This window comes from Rana temporaria, chromosome 3 (genome assembly GCF_905171775.1).
Source record: "Rana temporaria chromosome 3, aRanTem1.1, whole genome shotgun sequence".
Taxonomy (NCBI): domain Eukaryota; kingdom Metazoa; phylum Chordata; class Amphibia; order Anura; family Ranidae; genus Rana; species Rana temporaria.
The window spans coordinates 59,306,619-59,328,852 of record NC_053491.1 but is presented as its reverse complement, the minus strand read 5'-3'; the positions used below and the strand labels follow the sequence as shown (position 1 = coordinate 59,328,852).

Here is a 22,234-nt window from a genome sequence, read left to right as displayed (position 1 = left end):
CTTATAGGGGGCTCAAGACAGTAAAGGCTCATTTACATTTGTAGTTTGGGGGGCAGTAAAACCCCATAATTGAGATTTGTTTGTATCACACACTCCCCCACTCTAAACTATGCTCTAGTGCACAGGTGTCAAACACAAGGCCCGCAGGCCAAATCCGGCCCTTCAGGCCATTTCATGTGGCCCTCACACCTCTTCTGCAGCTGCCGGAGAGCTCCAGCCCTCCTCTGATCCTCCTCTGGACCCTTCCTTTCTGCCTTCAATCAATGCATACAGCTGCTTCCCAGCAGCAGCATAAGGAAAGGGGGTGTACTGTGATGTAAGAGAGAGTGGGGGACTCAACTTCTGATGGTAGGGGGGCTCTTGACATCCAATGTAAGGAGAGGGGCTGCGCTGGACATCTAATCTTACAGATACAACCGGCCCTTTTGAGGGCAATCATAATGCTGACGCTGCCCACGGTGAAATAGAGTTTGACACCCCTGCTCTAAGGGGTTCGTGCAGCCTCCATATCACATTCTGTTTTACACTTGGACAGGAGGGGCGGCATTTACAGGAACCAATTCACAAAATTTTCCACCCGCAACCGCTGAAATCTGGCCTCTCCTCCCCTCCCTCCCACCGGCATTCAGTGGCTACAGGAGGAAATAGTTCATAGGGGTTGTAAACCTTCCTGTTTTTTCACCTTAATGCATCCTATGCATTAAGGTGAAAAAACATCCGATAATTACTGGCCCCCCAGCCCCCCCAGTTTACTTACCTGATCCCTCCAAAGTCCCGCGTCGAGAATGCACTGGATCTCGGCGAGGTCTTTTTGGCTCTTCATTGGATAGATTGATATCAACGCAGCCATTGGCTCCTGCTGCTGTCAATCAAATCCAATGACGCAGGCGCCAGGGCCTAATCTGGCATTCGTGTCTATAGACGCAAATGCTGGACCCGGAAATGCGTCCGCAAGGTAAAATGCTCCCCAGAGGGGGTTATCTGATGCGGGAAGGAGCTGCCGAGGAACCCCAGAAGATGAGGATTGGGGCCACTCTGTGCAAAACGAGCTGCACAGCAGAGGTAAGTATTATAAGTATGTTATTTAATAAAAAAATTAATTCGAACCTTTACAATGACTTTAAAATTTTATTGTTTTGTAGCCCGTGACCGGTTACCAAATCACTTGAGTGACACTCGCTCTTCAAAAGGTTGAGCACCCCTGGTCTATTTATTATATATATATATATATATATATATATATATATATATATATATATATATATATATATATATATATATATATATATATATATATATATATACACATACATACATACACACACACACCTCACTTCCTGTCCAGTCACACAGTACAGGATTTGAGGGTAAATCTATATTTTGTAACAATTAGATCTGGCCATACACATAATTATAAATGACTGTAACATGTGTGGCCAGAATCAGAGCAAACTATTTCTGAAACTATTGAACTATTCTTTATTTAAAAACAATGATTACATTAATCGATTGTATCATCACATGTACACCCAACATAAAAGGGCAACCATATTGCTTAGGTTTAGAAGTAATAATTAAAATAAAAACAATACAGACAGAACCAACCTGGTCCCATATGACATAGAATGTCCCAGGAGTGTGGCTGATGCTTATATGGCACATGATTAATGAGGACAAATGATATTCGATTCTTTAAAATAAAACATCTCTGTAATATATTACAATGGCACATATATGTCTCTATTCATTATCAAACAAAAATACTACTGTTAATAAAATATATATATATATTTGCAGTACATTTTAAGATGAACTTTACAGCTGGTAAAAATGTATGTACATCCCAAATGTAGAACACCTGCTTCAAATATTTTCCATTACATAACATTGACTTTTTGTATGGCCCATTAATAGGCCGGTACGGAATACTGACAAGGGAAGTGACAGTCCTTACACCGACATAAAACATAGACCCTGCTAGGAAATGTCATTCCAAGGCACGTAGCATTCACTCTGGCTGACTCTAATGTACAATTAGTGAGGGTTGTGCTTTCAAGTATTTGCATGTAGATTTTTCTATTGAATACTGACAGCTTTTATGGCAAAAGTTCTTTGAGAGACTTCCAGAATGGAAAATCACATTTACATATAAAAGGAAAAACCTTTGTAGCCTTAATCATGTATTTATTATGTATGTCTGTAATTTATACAGGTCCAGCAAGCATTGTATACACAAAAATGACACATTGTCCCAGACGTTCACTTTCTTGGGCATATCTTACGCATGCGGTAAAATATCTTTCATTCTAATTGGGATTTCAATTTTTCCTGCCTTTTCACTGGCTTCCGCAGACAAAGTTCACTTCCAGATGATATAATAGGTAATTCATTTTCAACGTGGTGCTTAATTAGGTGACTCACATTTTCAAAGACATGATCTTTAGTCCTCACCTAGGGAAAAAAAACATTAGTGCTTCAGTCTATGGGGTCAATGTACAAACAGTTCGCTGAACGAATGTGACACACATCCGCTCAGCTACAACGAAACTTGCTGTATTCTATGTTACAGAACCATCTGGGATGATCGAAGCGCCATCTAGTGGACAAAAATCATTTTTTTCTAGATTGAGGTACTCAGAACCAAATACTGCATTTTGCCCACTAGATGGCACATGAGATAGTTCTATAAAATGAATACGACAAGTTTTGTTTGCTCACCTGGCTTCTTCTATCTATCTTCTATCTACCTATCTTCCATTTTCTGAAATTCGAAATTCATATAGAATGAACTCAAATTCGAATAGAAAAATATTAGAATAGAGCAGAAAAATATATATATATATATATATATATATATATATATATATATATATATATATATATATATTATTATTCTACTCTTCTAATATTTTTCTATTCAAATTTAAGTTCATTCTATATGAATTTCGAATTTCAGAAAATGAAAGATAGATAGAAGATAGATAGAAGAAGCCAGGTCATATTCTATTGTATTTGATTACATTCTATTAAATTCCATCCTGTTCTTTACTATTCTTTGATTTTCATTCTATTGTTTTATTATTTTATATTCTATTTTATTGCATTCTTTTTTAGTAATCGATTTATATTTTTTAGATTTTGATTCAAATTTGCTTTCAATTTTCATTCAAATTTGTTTTCAAATCGAATTGTTTTCTAATTAGATTCAAATAGAATTTGTTTTCGAATTCGATCGAATTTCGTCTGCGGGTTTTCGATTCAAAAACTTTCGTTCGGATTCGGTTAAATTCGTTATATTACAATTCGGGAATTCGTATGCATCCGTATGTCCGAATAATTAAAAATGTGTCCGAATTTCGATTCGGAACGAAAAACAAATGCACATGCCTAGAACTTTTGCCTAGGTGAGCGAAGGTTCACACCGCCATCCAACCCCCTCCCCCTTGCCCACAGCCTTTTGGGATACGCCACAGGTCCCAGGGGGCATTCACAGGGTGCATGTGCAGTTAAGAGCCGACTGTAAAGCTGCAAGGAGTCATAGCTGGCTTCCCAGAGGAAGAGCTGGAACAGGTGAGGATACCGCTGGATCCCTGGACAGGCAAGTCTCTTTTTATTTAAAGTCAGCAGCTGCAGTATTTGTAGCTGCTGACTTAAAACATTTTTTGGGGGGGATTTGAAACCCTTTTTAACTCCTTGGTGCCCCCCTTTAAGGAGTTTCAGTTGTCAGGAGGCAGGGCAGGGTTTATTATTATATGACCATAGTGACAGCCAATCACATGATTGGAAAGCTGGCAAGCTTTCCATTAGCCCCTGGTAACTGTGCCGGGAGCACAAAGGGCGCAAACGCTCTTGGCACAGCTTGTTTTGCAGCATTGCAGGCAAATATGCGGCCGCTCTGCGCCAAGGACCACCCACTAAGAGGCCGCATGTTTGCGTGCTGTCGGCGCAGAGAGGTTAAGGTTGTATGTGTCCACCTATCTTTATTGCAGCATTTCACTATACACCTGTATTTGTAACTGAAGAAAACAGAAGTGTATACCTTTCCCTCTGGGTCCACCAGTAACAGATGTTTCGGGTGTCCGTCATGTAATCCACTTAATACATATTGACCAATGGAAGTAGTACTCTCTCGAACCAGAAAATCTCCATCATGAAGGAGAAGGTTCTCTGCTACCTTCCGATTCATTCTGCCATGAAACCACTCTTCTCTCTGTATGGAGCTGCTGATAGGTGGATTTCCACTTTCACAAGGGGATCCGAGATCTTGAATAAAAAAAATAAAAAAAAATGAAGGAAGGAAATTATCACCTAAAACATTCAAATTAAAGCATAACTAAAGGTAAAACTTTTTTTGGAGTTTTGGATGGAGTGGAGAGGGATTAGAACACTTGTCCGGTTGTTATTGCTGTCTGTGTCCTCTTTATGGAGAATCACCTCTCACTATGTCCCATTTACTGTTATCACTGAAGTTGACAGTGAAAGAAAATACCAAATATTGGGTTGTCCCCAGAACAGGAACAGAGAGGAAAATTTCCAATGGGGACACTAGTTCTCGTGAAAACCAGGGATTACCTTGCTGGAGGAATTTCCTCTGACTTCCTTTTCTGGCTATGGCACATGAAGTCAAGAGAAATCTCCCCAATGGGACAAAAAATCTGACAGGGGTTATAACCTTCCTTTACTCTGTCCAGAATGGGAAAAAAAATTGCCCTGAGTTCTACAGTGGCAGGCAATGTACAAGAGACTTTAACCGGTCCCCATCCAGCCTATGGGGGAATGACGCCGGTGTCTGCGCCGGCTGCATTCACAAACACAGCCGATGACTGATCGTTGTACCAGCCCATTGCCGGTACCATGCGACCGTTGTAACCAATCACAGCAGGTGACATGACAGTTGTAAACAATGGATGGCTTCCTTCCAAGCCATCCATTGTATACAATTGTGTTGCTAGCTGTCATTGGTCACAGTGACCACATGGTACAGAATGGGCCAATCATGGCCCATCTGTGCTATGTGATCAGCTGTAGCCAATCACAGCTAATCACAACAAAACAAACTGAATTAGTAGATTTAATTTAGTAAAATGCTTGCATATAGCAATGAAGCACAGAAAAAAAACACGAAACCTCCTGCGCTCTGGTGTTTCGCCAAACCGGGTACAGCAGTGTAGTGTAACGGCAAAAATCAGAAGTCTTGCAGCCCTTCACAGAACTGCCAGTGGAACTTCAGACATCTGAACGGCTGACGCGTTTCTGGGGCGTACCCCCTTCTTCAAAGCCTGGATAGTCACGGACTATCCAGGCTTTGAAGAAGGGGGTACGCACCAGAAACGCGTCAACCGTTCAGATGTCTGAAGTTCCACTGGCAGGTGCCGCGAGGCCCAGTCCAGTTGTCTGAAAAGTGCTTACTTACGATTGTCTTGTGAGTAGGACCATTGCTTTTTATTCTGTTTTAATAAAAAAAAAAAAAATATTAGTGGTAATGCACAAGGTCGGTGCGCCCTACTTTCTTTTTTGTTTCGATATAGCAATGAAGTTCATTGCTATAAGCAAAGATAATGTGTAAAAGAAAAATACTGATAATTTCCCCAGAGCAGTACAATATTACTATGGAAACATTATATTGCTCTGGTCAAAGTGCGTTTAAAAAAATTGTCAAAAAAATATATAAAGAATTAAAATTTTAATTTAAAAAATGTTTTTTTTATTATTTATTTATTTATTAAATACCACCAACAGAAAGCTCTATTTGTGCGAACACAATTATAAAAAAAATGTCATATGGGTACAGTGTCATTCAAAGTGAGACAGCACTGAAAGCTGAAAATTGGCCTGAGCAGGAAGGGGGTAAAAGTGCCCATATTGAAGTGGTCAAAGTAATCCTGTAAAACAATATAAGGGCTGACAGTTGTTGTTTGTTTAGCTGTGTGCATTGCCTGCCAGTGAGACTATCCTAGAAAGGAAACATTGTAAGGTAAATCAACTATGAGCTCAAAATTGTACTGCTATGCTCAGGCCTGTGTGACGGGTATGGGCTTGCTTCATCCTAGAAGTACACTGCAGCTGTCCTGCATGGACTGACATTTATTAAAGCATAATAATATGACTAAACCTTTAGGGGCTATTTGCACTGTAGAGCGCATGCACAATTGTTCTGTGCAAATGAAGGCCAAAAACAAATGTTCTTACAATGGAGTTCCACCCAAATAGTGGAACCTCCGCTTTTCTGCCCCCCCCCCCTCTGGTGCCACATTTGGCACCTTTCAGGGGGAGGGGGGAACGGGTACCTGTTTTTGACAGGCACCATCCCTAGGAAGTTCTGCCCCCTCCTCCTTCCTCCACCGCTGGGCCAGATAGAAAGCGCAGCACGCTATGCGCATGCGCAGTAGGGAACTAGCTGTGAAGCCGAAATACTTCACTGCCGGTTTCCCTTACCATGAATGGCGGCGTCAGCACCCGAGAGCCGATCCGAAAATTGGCGGGGGTTTCAACATTGTGGGATCCCTGGAGAGGTAAGTGTCCCAATATTATTAAAAGTCAGCAGCTACAGTATTTGTGGGGGGGCGCTGGTCCTTCTCTTTAACCACTTAAGACCCGGACCATTATGCAGGTTAAGGATCTTGCCCCTTTTTGCGATTTGGCACTGCGTCGATTTAACTGACAATTGCGCGGTCGTGCGACGTGGCTCCAAAACAAAATTGGCGTCCTTTTTTTCCTTCAAATAAACCTTTCTTTTGGTGGTATTTGATCACCTCTGCGGTTTTTATTTTTTTGCGCTATAAACAAAAATAGAGCGACAATTTAGAAAAAAATTCTATATTTTTTACTTTTTGCTATAATAAATATCCCCAATAAAGATATAACATTTTTTTTCCTCAGTTTAGGCCGATACGTATTCTTCTACATATTTTTGGTAAAAAAAATTGCAATAAGCGTTTATCGATTGGTTTGCGCAAAATGTATAGCGTTTACAAAATAGGGGATAGTTTTATTGCATTTTTCTTAATCATTTTTTTACTACTAATGGCGGCGATCAGCGTTTTTTTTCGTGACTGCGACATTATGGCAGACAAATCTGACAATTTTGACACATTTTTGGGACCATTGTCATTTTCACAGCGAAACGTGCTATAAAAATGCACTGGTTACTGTGAAAATGACAATTTCAGTTTAGGAGTTAACCACTAGGGGGCGCTGAAGGGGTTAAGTGTGTTCATATGTGTTTCTAACTGTAGGGGGGGCCGCATGTGTGACTTCAGTGATCGTGTTTCCCTATATCAGGGAACAGACGATCACTGCCACTGCCACTGTGAAGAACAGGAAAGGTGTTTATACACATCTCTCCCCGTTCTACAGCTCCGGTGACCGATCGCGGGACACCGGCGGCAATCGGGTCCCACGGGCGTGGTCACGGAGCCATGGACCGGGACGCGAGGGCGCCGCCGGCGGCGCGCTTGCGACCCCACGGCTGGGCATTAAAGAGACACATACAGTACGTTGATGTGCCCAGCCGTGCCATTCTGCCGACATATATCTGCGTGAAGGGGTCCTTAAGTGGTTATTTCCTGTGCAGGGGGAATGTTCTCTGTTGATTTCAAATGGAAGATACAGCATTTGGCCACCAGGTGGTGCTTTCAGTCACCGGATCTCTGTTCTGCCTCTCCAGTGTTCACTGTATCGCCGGGCTGGGCAGGGGGTGGGAGCGGCTGGCTAAGGCAGTCAGCAGCTCACTGAGAGGCAGAGCCAATTGATGCTCAGGCATCTGGGTGGATCCTGACCATATTGTTGGGATACATACTGAGAATAGACCAGCTGTGACATCAGCCAACAGCAGATTTTAGTCTGCTGTCAGCTAGGTACGTGTCACAGGAGTGCAGAACGGAGTGCACTCCATAGGAATAGTATGGCCAAAAGAGCTTTGGTCCCACTTCGCCTTTATGCAATATGGAAAAACTGTCCATGCAATGCACCCCCATATGTCATATGGTTTCTTCCAACCCGTTAAATTGCCACTTTTACTGGACAGCTGAGTCTGTACTGGAATTGCAAAAATAATAGATGTACTGGCAGGACTGACAGGCAATAAAGCCATGTTATATATGGGAGACTAAAAAAAGAATTCTGTGCTGTATGTACAGTATTGGCAGACAATAAAAACATTTTTTTTTTATTTTTGTCCATAATTACACTATTAATCAACAATTTCATACAATATGAAAATAAAAAATAGTCAACCTGAAGCATACATGATTTACTAATGTAAATATTCTTGTAAGAACAAAACAAATGCTTATTTGCAAACCTGAAGTTATATTGGCATTCCTGGAAAGCGGAGTCTTATCTGGACTTTGTGTTTTTGGCACTGTGTTTATGTAAGAGGGATCATCGAATAGTTCTTCCCGACCTGCTGACACTTCTCCATCCTGATTAGAAAGACCTGAAAAAAAAAGAATGTGTGTTTCCATTTATTTGATTCCTATATTTTGTCATTGCTTAATCAGAACATAGGCAAACTATAGACCAGCGATGGCGAGCCTTGGCACCTCAGATGTTTTGGAACTACATTGCCCATGACACTGCAGAATGCATGAGCATCATGGGAAATGTAGTTCCAAAACATCTGGGGTGCCAAGGGTCACCATCACTACTATAGACCAACCATTCTCAACCAGGGTTACATGGAACCATAGGGTTCCTCCAGGGGTTGCCAGGGCTTCTTTGAGCTGTGGTTAATTGACATCCCATTTTATGGTGCCTGTATAGTTCCAGGGGCAGTGCCACTTGGCAGAGCCGGCTGCATGACACCAGTAATCTATTCACCTCTCTGTAAAGGAGGCTTTCTTCGCACTAGCCACCGATATAAGGTGCATTTTTCCCACTGACCCCCAATACCTTGAGACCTGAAAATAATTTGAAGGATTCCTGTCAGTGACGGCTCGTGGTATACTTTTTTTGGGGGGGGGGCGTGCAGCGCTTCCTCCGGGCAGCGTCTCCTCCTCCTGGGGCTTCTCCTGCGTCTCCTTCTCCTTGGTGGCCAATAGGATCTTGGCCAATTGGGTGACGGGTCTCAGGACCGGCTTCCTGATTGGCCAGGAGGAGAATCAGGAAGACAATAGCGAATATTAATTCGCTATTGTAACACAATTGGGTTGGCTCGGGGGACAGTGCTCTTTGCCCTGAGCCCAAACTTTTTAGAAGCCTATTAGAACCGCTAGCTTTAACCACTTAAGCCCCGGACCAATATGCTGCTAAATGCCCAGAGGTGTTTTTACAATTTGGCACTGCGCTGCTTTAACTGGTAATTGCGCAGTCATGCAATGTTGTATCGAAACGAAATCTGCGTCCTTTCTTCCCACAAATAGAGCTTTCTTTTGGTGGTATTTGATCACCTCTGCGGTTTTTATTTTGTGCGCTATAAACAAAAATAGAGCGACAATTTAAAAAAAAATTCAATATTTTTTACTTTTTTCTATAATAAATATCCCCCAAAAATACATATAAAAAAAAATGTTCCTCAGTTTAGGCCGATACGTATTCTTATACATATTTTTGGTAAAAAAAATCGCAATAAGCGTTTATCGGTTGGTTTGCGCAAAATTTATAGCGTTTACAAAATAGGGGATAGTTTTATTCCATTTTTATTTTTTTTATTTTTTTTACTACTAATGGCGGCGATCAGTGATTTTTTTCGTGACTGCGACATTATGGCGGACACTTCAGACAATGTTGACACATTTTTGGGACCATTGTCATTTTCACAGCAAAAAATGCATTTAAATTGCATTGTTTATTGTGAAAATGACAGTTGCAGTTTGGGAGTTAACCACAGGGGGCGCTGAAGGAGTTATGTTTCACCTAGTGTGTGTTTACAACTGTAGGGGGGTGTGGCTGTAGGAGTGACGTCATCAATTGTGTCTCCCTATAAAAGGGATCACTCGATCGATGCAGCCGCCACAGTGAAGCACGGGGAAGCCGTGTTTACATACGGCTCTCCCCGTTCTTCAGCCCCGGGGAGTGATCGCGAGGGGGCGGCTAGAAACGAATAGCCGCGCCCTCATCCCGGATCGCTCCCCGACGATTTCCGACCGCCACATGTATCGGGGGAGGGGGGGGGTCCCCCGACCCGCGTCTAGGCAGCGATGTGCGGGCACGTTGTTCTGCCTGTCCGTGCCATTCTGCCGACGTATATGTACATGCGGCGGTCGTTAAGCGGTTAATCGCATGCGTAAAAAAAAAAAACCCCATTGGAATCCATGCGTCCGGCGCCCTGCATTTAGATTAGGGGGACGGACACATGGTTTAGGGGAGCTGCGCCCATGTGCCCTCCACTACAGGCCATCACTGATTCCTGTAGGGTAAAAAGGTCAAGAAAGGCTGCTATAGACAATTGTGATTTGTCCAATATAATAACATACAGGGAGGGAAAAACACAATGTGCAGAATATTAAATATATCTTACCTAGAGTCTTCTGGTTCTCTAGGCAGTTTTCATATATGTTGGCACTTTTCTTGTAATCCACCTGGAAATCAGCCAAGATATGTTTTGAGAACATAGAAGACATATTTTTGTTTATATCATATAGCTAATAACTGTCAATGGGCCTTCTAGTAAAAAAATATGTTAACCCAACATTTCATATTCCTGATATGTGCCTGCTGGACCATGTACTTGTATGAGAAAGTCTCCTGTTCTCTTTTTATTGCTTCATTTGTGTGAAATTCCCAGTGTTCCTGCCAGTCCTTATGATTTCCTAATAAAAACTGACCATACTAGGCCTGAGAGCACAGATAGTCAGTTCTCTAGCTGTGCTGGGAACCCAGCCTGCTCACCTCCAATAATCAGACTTCTCTTGACACGCCCACCCTCCCCCCCCCCTTGTAAGCCATTCACTGGGAAGATCAGTGTGATGCCGTTTCTTCTCCCTCAGCTCTTATGCAGCTGAGAACAGAGGGTGTGTGACCACTTATAAAACAAATGGAAAAAAGGTGTTATTAATGTTTTTTATATCTATATACAAATGTTTTGCCTTTCATTTATATTTTAAACTGAATGGGTTTGTTTACAAGGTTAGGGATTACATATAATTTAAACGCATGTATCTGCATTTGAATTTTTTTTTTTAGTGTTTGACCAGAAAAGGCTGCACTTGTCAGGCTTTGCCTGCAATCTCAATAGCATACTTCCCAATGAGGGACACTTATAAATAAAAGTAGGTAGACATAAGACACACCCCCTGCCACGCCCCCTTAAAGAAGAAATATACAACAAATGATTAGTTAAACCCCCAAGTGCTTTTTATACCACAACAATTTCCTTAGACTGGTTTTGGAATTTACAAATGCAGCAATTTAGAGATTGGATGAAAGGTTTAGCACTGGGAAACACTTTTTAAAAGATAAATAGCGAATTTTATATATAATCATATAGATCAGACCAAATCGAGGAACAAATGCGGAGGAAAGAAGGACAAGAGGGACTTTGTTCCAAATCAGGGTCAGTCCCTCGAAATCAGGGTCAGTTGGCCGAAGTGTCGGCCATAATGTCGCAGTCATGAAAAAAAATCGCTGATCGCCGCCATTAGTAGTAAAAAAAAAATATTAATAAAAATGCCATAAAACTATCCCCTATTTTGTAAACGCTATAAATTTTGCGCAAACCAATCGTTAAACGCTTATTGCGATTTTTTTTACCAAAAATTAGTAGAAGAATATGTATCGGCCTAAACTGAGGAATACATTTTTTTTATATCTTTTTTATATATATTTATCAGGGCTCAAAATTTCAAGTCCTGAGCTACTAGCCAGGCCTCAAGAGTTACTCGCCACCAGTTGCCCCACCTAATTCATACACTGCCCTGCGCCTAATTGCACCCGTAAACACGCCCTCGTAGATTATCTCATGGAATGACAATGTTTTATGCAGAATCAAGTTACAAAATTCAATATTACCAACAACAACTTTAACAAAATGGGACAGGGCACTGGGGGCAGACCAGAGGGACAGGGCACTGGGGGCAGACCAGAGGGACAGGGCACTGGGGGAAGACCAGAGGGACAGGGCACTGGGGGCAGACCAGAGGGACAGGGCACTGGGGGCAGACCAGAGGGACAGGGCACTAGAACTGGGTCTCTTCCCCATTCTCTTGCTGTCTCCTCTGCAACTCCCATCCATCTTCTCTCTCTCTCTCCCATTCATCTCATCATCAGGAGCCTGTGTGTGCGGCTCCACGCTTGCATGTCCCCACTTCCCCCTTTTATTCAGGCTGGCAGAGAGGAGAGGAGCTGCAGCACAGTGGGAGGAAGTACAATCCAGCGCTGAGATCCACACAACTGCACAGCCATTGACACCATAGCACAGCGCACACTGACAGCGCACAGCACACATTGAGACCAGTCTGCTCACAATGCTCAGGCTAAACTGTTGGACACTTACATAGAGCACAAGGAGAAGAAAACTGCACAAACTAGAAGGCTGCCGCTCTCATGTCAGGGCAACTTTCAGTGAGCACTGCACTACCTACCTGGGACACCCGGAGTGGTAATTTTTGCAATCCTCCACCTCACTCATTACTTTCTGCTCTCCAGCTACATTGGTCGGGGCCTGGGGGGAGGGGGGCAGGCTCAGAGAGGTCATACTGTTGGGTCCCATGGCTTAATGAGAATTGTAAGGAGAGCACCTGCGTACTGCTCTGCCTGTGCGCGGCTCACCAGACTACTTTTCCCGAGCATGCACCTTTCCTCTTCGGCCGCCAATCTCATCGGGACTCTAAGTGTTGGCACAGATTGGAGGGAGATTGGTCATGCAGCCCTGCCATCACTCGCCCCCAGCTTAAATCCACTCGCCAAATGCTAGTAGGCGAGTGGAAATTTTGAGGGCTGTATTTATTATAGCAAAAAGTAAAAAATATTGATTTTTTTTTTCAAAATTGTCGCTCTATTTTTGTTTATAGCGCAAAAAATAAAAACCGCAGAGGTGATCAAATACCACCAAAAGAAAGCTATATTTGTGGGGAAAAAAGGACGCCAATTTTGTTTGGGAGCCACATCGCACGACCGCGCAATTGTCAGTTAAAGCGACGCAGTGCCGAATCGCAAAAACTGGCCAGGTCCTTTACCTGCATAATGGGCAGGGTCTTAAGTGGTTAAAGTCAATGGAGTTTTGCTGACCTGCTTTTGATGTGAGATCCAAGCGCATGGCAAAAGCAAGAAAACAACACCTGAGCCATAAAGGATTTTTATTTACTTTGAAAGAAAGTTTCACCAAATCTCTTAAAGCGGAGTTCCACCCTCTCCCCTTACGCTGCCACATTTGGCACCTTTCGGGTGGGGGGGATGCCTGTCAAAACCAGGTATCTGCTCCCACTTCTGTGCAAGATCACATCATTGTGCGGTGATCTACGAAACATCTGGCCCCTCCTCCTTCCCTCCGCTGCCTTCTGGGAGAGACACACAGGTCCCAGCAGACAGTCCGCTTTAAGGTGTCTGGCCAGCAATTTGAAAATGGCATACCTGGCAAGGGCATACTGCACGTAATTTGATAAAAAAATAAAACAATACACAAAGTCAAAAGATTCAGGCGCAAGGGGTGCATGCAAACTACAGTTCTGGTAACTTGGAGCTGTAATAGTCTTTATAATAAAATATGGGCTGTATGTTAGGCACTGGAGGCTGCACTTTAGCGCTAACAGCCGGGCGTCCCAGTGTGAAAGGGATCTTAAACTCAATCCTATTACTTAGAAATGGTACAGTATGTTCATATCTATCCATGTTAATCCATGTAACAGGTAGTTGACTCCCTGCATTGTCTAGAGATCACTAGTGAGTACTTCCTAGGGACAGGATTACTATAGAGCCATCAGTGTTAAAGTATAACACGGCCGGAACAAACTCCAACAGGTTTTTCCGACGAAATCCCGCTCAAGCTGTCTTACATACACACTGACACACCAAATTCCCGACAAAAATGCGGTGACGTACAACACTACGATGAGCCGAGAAAAATTAAGTTCAATGCTTCCGAGCATGCGTCAAATTGTTTCCTAGCATGCATGTTTTTTTCTCCGTCAGAATTCCATACAGACGAACTGAATTTCCGATTTTTTACGTCTGAAAAAAAGAGAACATGTTCTCTCTCTAAGTCCGTCGGAATTTCCGACGGAAAAAGTCAGATGGGGCATACACACGGTCGGAATAGCCGATAAAAAAATTCCATCTGACTTTTTTCATCGGAAAATCCGACCGTGTGTACGCGGCATAAGGTTTTTTTTTTTACGTTTTGGACATAGTGGAGAGGAATTAGAACATGTCACATGTGTCTCTATTATGAAGACTCATCCTCTCTATTTGTCCTGTTTACCTTTATCACCAACAGTGAAAGTAAATGAAAATCCCAAATTATGGGTTGTCCCCAAAGCAGCAGTAAAGGGGAAATCCTTTAAAAGGTACACTAATTCTGATGACTCTGGTGACAACTAGGGATTCTCTATCTTTGGAGAGATTTCCTCCCACTTCCTGTTTGGCTACTGGACAGGAAGTGAAGAGAGATCTCCTAAATGGGACACAGAAGGCAAAGAAAAACTGGGGTTATAACCATCTCTTAAGGCTCATACACACAGTCAGACATCCAACAAAATTTCCCTTGGATTTTTTTCCTAATTGATTTGTCCGGCCACACCCATAGCATACACACAGTCAGACTTTTCTGCAAACTTTTCTAAAACTTTCCTAACATCACATGTTTTTTTTTCTATTTTCTGCTCTTTACCGCCACCCTTTGGTTAACTTCTGCTATTAGGAAAAAAGAAAATTGCGCTAATCAAATACAAATTAAGTGAATAAGTGGGAAGGCTGCAATAGCGTGAACTAACACAAAACAATAGAAAAAAGAAAGAAAAAATTGCGCCAACCAATAATATAATAGTATAAACAGTGAAGTCCTTTGTGTTTTCTACAAGTGAAAAATAGAAAAATTGTGCACCTTATGAGTGCATTAAAAGTCCTTTGTGTTTTCTACAAGTGAAAAATAGAAAAATTGTGCACCATATGAGTGCATTAAACATGGAAGAAAATTTAAAAAATTCCAGTATCAAAGTCCATAGACGATGAATCCAACCCGGACAGCACCCAGTGTGAAGATGATTGACAGTTGTGACCCGCCACCATATGGACTGAGGCTTACCAATAGGTAATTAAATAACAGCGTTATTCAAATTACTGCAGGATACTCCAGAGTGCGGGATAACAGCCAGGAATACACCAGGTCACGGCCCCTTTAAGAGATCCACGACGGGATACAGCAGGATACACTAACAGTATTCGTCCTCATAGCATCTCACAGCCCAGTCAGTGTGAACATAAAAGGAAGGAGACCGCACATAGGGTAGTATGCACTAACAGGTTTTAATTAAAAGGTTAAAATCTACTTACAAGCGAAGGTAAATAGGAAGCAAGTAAACATTTGCCGGCCGGCATCTAACAGGAGCCCTTCCTGTACGCGGTGACGTCACTGCACTCCGTCCCAGACGCGTTTCGTCACAAAATGACGTTCTCAATGGGGATGGGCTCTGCAGTGAACCACCGCTTAATATATCCACGCCTCGCTTTGACTGCCAGGAACCGGAAATAACCAAATCGCCATTTTGAAAATGGGAAAACTGGATATTAAATATGTGTGGGACCTTAAGTGCCCTTAACTAAATTAAAAATTAAAAAAATATATATATAAGGCTAAAGACAGGGAGCTATCTCTTTAATAAAAGAGAGACAGTGTTAAAGATATAAAGAATTTTTTACATATAGGTGAATTAAATGATGCAAAACGTGCATAAATTAAAGATCCATCCTGAATAGATGCAGTCAGTCCCTCTCGTGGTCAGAGCTGGAACTGCCGACCTATAGATAATTTTACCTGAGTGAGCAAAACCTCACACATAAATAAATCAGGATGCTACAAACCAGATGATGGATATTTAAGAAAAATTATACATAAATAGGAAACCCATTAAGGATTAAAATTAAGTATAAATTAATATAATCATATAAATAAATTAATATTCATATAAAATAATATATAGTCAAAAAATGGAACATGATTAAACCAACCCCCATCTCCAGATTGACATACTATTAATAGTGTGAATTTAAATAGTGAACCCATTATTAATATATTTAAAAAACAGTGAACCAAAAAAAGTGAAAATAGAAAAAATGGTCCCATCCTGGTGGAGTCAAAATGAGGCTAAAAAGTTTACAAATAAATAAATATATAAAACTACTATAATATATAAAACTACTACTACTATACAAAATCGCTTTTAACAGCATTATTGACACAAAACTACCATGGTGACGTCAAGCATTATTTATAAACGCATTTATATCCGTGCCTATATTTAGGCCATGAGGCGTATAGCACTTGAGCCGGTGTATCCAGGCCATTTCCAGCTTGGAAATTTCTCTAACTAGAGCACTCCCCCTCCAATTAGGTTTAAATTTGTCAATACCTAAAAATAGTGTATTTGATGGGTCTTTATTATGTTTGAGGAGATAGTGCTTTGACACTGAATGTTTCTCGAAACCATTGAGGATGTTGGTAATGTGTTCGTTTAACCGAACACGCAGAGGTCGCTTAGTACGGCCCACGTATTGTAGGCCGCATGGACACTGTATTAAATACACGACTCCTGTGGTTTCGGAGGTAATAAAGGGCTTTATTGGGTGCTCCTTCCTTGTGGTGGTTGATTCAAACTTAATCGTACGTCTACTCCTACATGAATTCATGGAACAGACTCTACACCTTCTACACTGATAAAAACCCGTTAATTGATTAAAAAAGGTATTTGAGCCATTCTGAGGGGGATTTAAAATATTTGGTGCAATCTGATTACGTAAGGATGGTGCACCTCTAAAAACAACCCTTGGTTTCTCGGGCAAAAGCCCCTTAAGAATGGGGTAATTCCTTGCCAAATGCCAATGTTTATTCAAAAGTTGTTTGATACTCCCATGCTGAATAGAATAATCAGTGATGAAGGGAGCACAACCCTGAAATTGGTCGCATGCAACTTGAGGTCGCTCCACCAAAAGTTCCTCTCTAGGGATACGGCTAACGGTCTCCAAAGTCTCATTTAGGGACTCTATGTTGTAACCCTTCTCCAAAAAACGACTGGTCAGTACCTTGGCCTGCTCAGAGAACTCAAGAGGATCAGAACAGTTCCTACGGAGCCTGAGATACTGGCTTTTTGGAACCGATCTGAGCCACTGACTATGATGGCAACTGTTTAAAGGAATAAAAGAGTTGCGATCCGTCGCTTTGAAAAATGTTGAAGTGCCAAACTCATTGTTCTTAATACTAACTTTGAGATCCAAATAATGGACCTCGAATTGGCTAGCTTCGAATTTTAATTGGATCCCCCTCTGATTAAGATTCAGATCTGACATGAATCTTTCCAGCCTATCAAGGGAACCATCCCATAGGAGGAGGATGTCATCGATATACCTTGCCCATAACATGAGCTCTGGTATATTAGTACTATAGATGACATCCTCCTCCCACTTGGCCATAAACAGATTGGCCAAGCTGGGGGCATATTTAGCCCCCATGGCCACGCCCGTTTCTTGTTTATAGAACTTCCCCTCGAACCAGAAATAGTTCGAGGAGGTGGCGAACCTTAAAAGTGACATGATGAACTCTACCTGTTTATCAGGGAGGCCGGAGTCACGTATTAGATAAAAAGAGACAGCATCAAAACCCAAGCCATGGGGAATGATGCTGTACAGAGATGTCACATCTATCGTGACTAACCACATGCCATTTCTAGGAGTAAGACCGGCCAAAAGATTAATAATGTGCCTAGAGTCTTTTACATATGATGGTATCCTCTTGACTAGTGGCTGTAGAAAAAAATCCACATATCTGCCTACCCGGGACGTCACAGAGTCGATGCCACTGACAATGGGACGCCCCGGGGGGCAGACAGGATCCTTATGAAGCTTAGGCAGGTAATAAATCGTTGGCGTCCGTGGTGCCAATGGAACCATATATAACCTCTCTTTAGGAGATAGGATCCCCTCATAGAACCCTTTGGCCACTATAGCTTCCAGTTCTTTTTTATATTTGTTTGGTTAAACGAACACATTACCAACATCCTCAATGGTTTCGAGAAACATTCAGTGTCAAAGCACTATCTCCTCAAACATAATAAAGACCCATCAAATACACTATTTTTAGGTATTGACAAATTTAAACCTAATTGGAGGGGGAGTGCTCTAGTTAGAGAAATTTCCAAGCTGGAAATGGCCTGGATACACCGGCTCAAGTGCTATACGCCTCATGGCCTAAATATAGGCACGGATATAAATGCGTTTATAAATAATGCTTGACGTCACCATGGTAGTTTTGTGTCAATAATGCTGTTAAAAGCGATTTTGTATAGTAGTAGTAGTTTTATATATTATAGTAGTTTTATATATTTATTTATTTGTAAACTTTTTAGCCTCATTTTGACTCCACCAGGATGGGACCATTTTTTCTATTTTCACTTTTTTTGGTTCACTGTTTTTTAAATATATTAATAATGGGTTCACTATTTAAATTCACACTATTAATAGTATGTCAATCTGGAGATGGGGGTTGGTTTAATCATGTTCCATTTTTTGACTATATATTATTTTATATGAATATTAATTTATTTATATGATTATATTAATTTATACTTAATTTTAATCCTTAATGGGTTTCCTATTTATGTATAATTTTTCTTAAATATCCATCATCTGGTTTGTAGCATCCTGATTTATTTATGTGTGAGGTTTTGCTCACTCAGGTAAAATTATCTATAGGTCGGCAGTTCCAGCTCTGACCACGAGAGGGACTGACTGCATCTATTCAGGATGGATCTTTAATTTATGCACGTTTTGCATCATTTAATTCACCTATATGTAAAAAATTCTTTATATCTTTAACACTGTCTCTCTTTTATTAAAGAGATAGCTCCCTGTCTTTAGCCTTATATATATATATTTTTAATTTTTAATTTAGTTAAGGGCACTTAAGGTCCCACACATATTTAATATCCAGTTTTCCCATTTTCAAAATGGCGATTTGGTTATTTCCGGTTCCTGGCAGTCAAAGCGAGGCGTGGATATATTAAGCGGTGGTTCACTGCAGAGCCCATCCCCATTGAGAACGTCATTTTGTGACGAAACGCGTCTGGGACGGAGTGCAGTGACGTCACCGCGTACAGGAAGGGCTCCTGTTAGATGCCGGCTGGCAAATGTTTACTTGCTTCCTATTTACCTTCGCTTGTAAGTAGATTTTAACCTTTTAATTAAAACCTGTTAGTGCATACTACCCTATGTGCGGTCTCCTTCCTTTTATGTTCACACTGACTGGGCTGTGAGATGCTATGAGGACGAATACTGTTAGTGTATCCTGCTGTATCCCGTCGTGGATCTCTTAAAGGGGCCGTGACCTGGTGTATTCCTGGCTGTTATCCCGCACTCTGGAGTATCCTGCAGTAATTTGAATAACGCTGTTATTTAATTACCTATTGGTAAGCCTCAGTCCATATGGTGGCGGGTCACAACTGTCAATCATCTTCACACTGGGTGCTGTCCGGGTTGGATTCATCGTCTATGGACTTTGATACTGGAATTTTTTAAATTTTCTTCCATGTTTAATGCACTCATATGGTGCACAATTTTTCTATTTTTCACTTGTAGAAAACACAAAGGACTTCACTGTTTATACTATTATATTATTGGTTGGCGCAATTTTTTCTTTCTTTTTTCTAACTTCTGCTATTGTTTGTTGCTTTTAACATTGGTTCTGAGCATGCATATTTGCACTTTGTCCAAAAGTTGGTTGGATTGCTGTACACACAGTCAGACAAAGCACCATCGGACTTTTGTTGCCAAAAAGTTGGTCCGTTTGCAGACCCAACTTTTTGTTGAATGAAACCCAAAAAAGTTGGTCCGATGGAGCGTACACACAGTCAGACAAATTAGGAAACTTGCAGATTTTGAAGTTGGTTGTCAAAAAGTGTGACCGTGTGTATGGGGCTTAACTCTATCCATTTTGAAAAATATATATATATTGTAATATGGGAAATTGAGATCACCAGCCTGCTGCTTTTAAAAAAATAAGCAAACAAAAACAGCTTTCTTAAGGTGGTTGTAAACCCTAAAAAAAAACCTGCAAGACAAAGGCATAATGAGCTAGTATGCATAGCATTAGGCATTACTTACCTCAGATCAAAGCCCCCACAGCGGTCCTCGTCCCCCCCCTCCGGCGGCCGACATCTTGCCTGGGGCTTTCTTCCAGGTATCGCGGCTCCGGCGCTGTGATTGGCTGGAGCCGCGATGATGTCACTCATGTGCATGCATGCGGGAGCTGCCGGTAACAGACACAGGGGGATATCTCCTAAACCATGCAGGTTTGGGAGATATTCAGAGTAGCTACAGGTAAGCCTTCATATAAGCTTACCTGTAGAATAAAGTGTGTTGTAAGGGTTTACAACCACTTTAAGCAAACAACTGAAAACAGTCCATAACTATGGTATAATGAAAAAATAATGCTTTGGCTCACCGCCAGTATTACTCGCCCCTTAACAGGGTTTTCGAAGTTTCCCTCATGCCTCAGGAGTGCCAAAGAGTTCAGTTCAGTAACGGTGTCTCAGTCACCTGCCAGTCCACACTGATTATTCAGCTGTGTACTGCAACACACTCCACTACACAGACACCTGCTGATGGTTTCCTGCTCCTCTTTAGGCCTCTCCTGCAGGTGGCTTAAAGTATAAGGCTGGGTTCACACTACTACACTACTTTCATCCTACTTTGCTCTGTGTTCAATGTTTCCCTATGAGAGCGTCTTGTAGCGTCCTACACAAGTCGGTCCGACTTTGAAAATGCTCCCTGTACTACTTTTGGTCCTACATTGATCCTACTTCAGGCCCATTGAATATCATGGAAGTCGGACCAAAGTAGTATTCTGTTCATGAAAGTAGGATGGATGTAGGACCAATGTAGGATCAATGTAGGACCAATGTAGCAGAGCAAAGTAGGATGAAAGTAGTGTAGTAGTGTGAACCCAGCCTCAAACAACCCAATCCGTTTAGAATAGAAATGAAATGAAATTTGTGTACACAGAAAAATTATAATACCTTTTTTTAGTGATCACATACCTCTCAGTTGTATATGGAGCTCAGAGAGCTGTGGAGGAGAAACAGCAGCACACTGATCTTTAAAGTGAATGGCGATGTAGAGAAGGGCATGTCAGCACAAGTCTGAATATTGGAGGACAGCAGGCTGAGTTCCAGCACAGCCAGAAAACTGACCATGATGTGCTCTAATGCCCAGTGTGGTCAGTTTTTAATTGAAAAGCAGAGGGACTGGAAGGATCACCAGGTTTTTTACACAAAAGAAGCAATATAAAGGGAACAGGATACTGTTCATGGTACAGTAGGCACATATCAGGAATATGAAGTGTTGGGTTAACATTTTCTTTAACCCCTTAGGCCAAGGTCCCTATATTTAGGGTTTGGAGGTTCTTTCCCATCAAAAAGTCTCTACGAATCTCTGAATTCCAAGTCCCAAGTGAGAACTTACCAGACCTAAGAGCACTGTAAATCAGTCCTCTCCAAGCAGACTACCCTAGAACCCCTTTACCAGGGGCGGCCCGTCCATCAAGGGTGCAGGGTGCCGCCCCCCCCCCCCATCCATGCATCTGGCCCCTTTCAGGACGCCGGATGCATGGATTCCAATGAGGGGGGGTTTTAAGCAAAATAGGGTGGGCTCTGGGCGCAGAGGATGCAAACGGAGCCCACCCAGGTGTGTTACAATAGTGAATATTCATTCGCTATTGTAACACTGATCCTCCCCCCAGCCAAATAGGAAGTGGGTCCTGAGACCTGTCACCTGATTGGCTGAAAGGACAGGTGATCCTATTGGATGCCTAGGAGGAGGGGAGGGGTCACACGGCCGCAGCTATGGAGGAAAGGACATAGGAGCCGCTGCCCGATGCCCATCGATTGATGCCCGCCGAGGCTGCTCGATGCCCGCCACCTAGATGGGGTAAGCCAGCGAGCGGGCGGGGTGCTGGGGGGTTTGAGGTGCCACCGGGGGGGAGAGGGTAGTTGTTTACTCCCCAAAAAAACACCAGCCGCCACTGTCCCTCCCCCTACATGGGTAAGAACCCCTGAGTACTCAAACTGCAAACAGGTCATTCCCATTAAAGTAG

At 42.1% G+C, this 22,234-nt stretch overlaps 1 protein-coding gene across 1 annotated transcript in view; it reads right to left on the bottom strand.

Moving 5' to 3' along the window:
- Window positions 1-1,459: 1,459 nt before the first annotated feature.
- The window catches only part of SHC4 (SHC adaptor protein 4), a 142,945-nt gene continuing 122,170 nt past the window's right edge, over window positions 1,460-22,234 (bottom strand). Inside the window, exons 9-12 of the mRNA XM_040342647.1 lie at window positions 10,460-10,520; window positions 8,303-8,437; window positions 4,040-4,263; window positions 1,460-2,451 (exon numbers count right to left, since the gene is read on the bottom strand). Coding sequence (XP_040198581.1) covers window positions 2,302-2,451; window positions 4,040-4,263; window positions 8,303-8,437; window positions 10,460-10,520 — 570 coding nt within the window. The 3' untranslated portion in view covers window positions 1,460-2,301. The remainder of the gene's footprint in view (window positions 2,452-4,039; window positions 4,264-8,302; window positions 8,438-10,459; window positions 10,521-22,234) is intronic.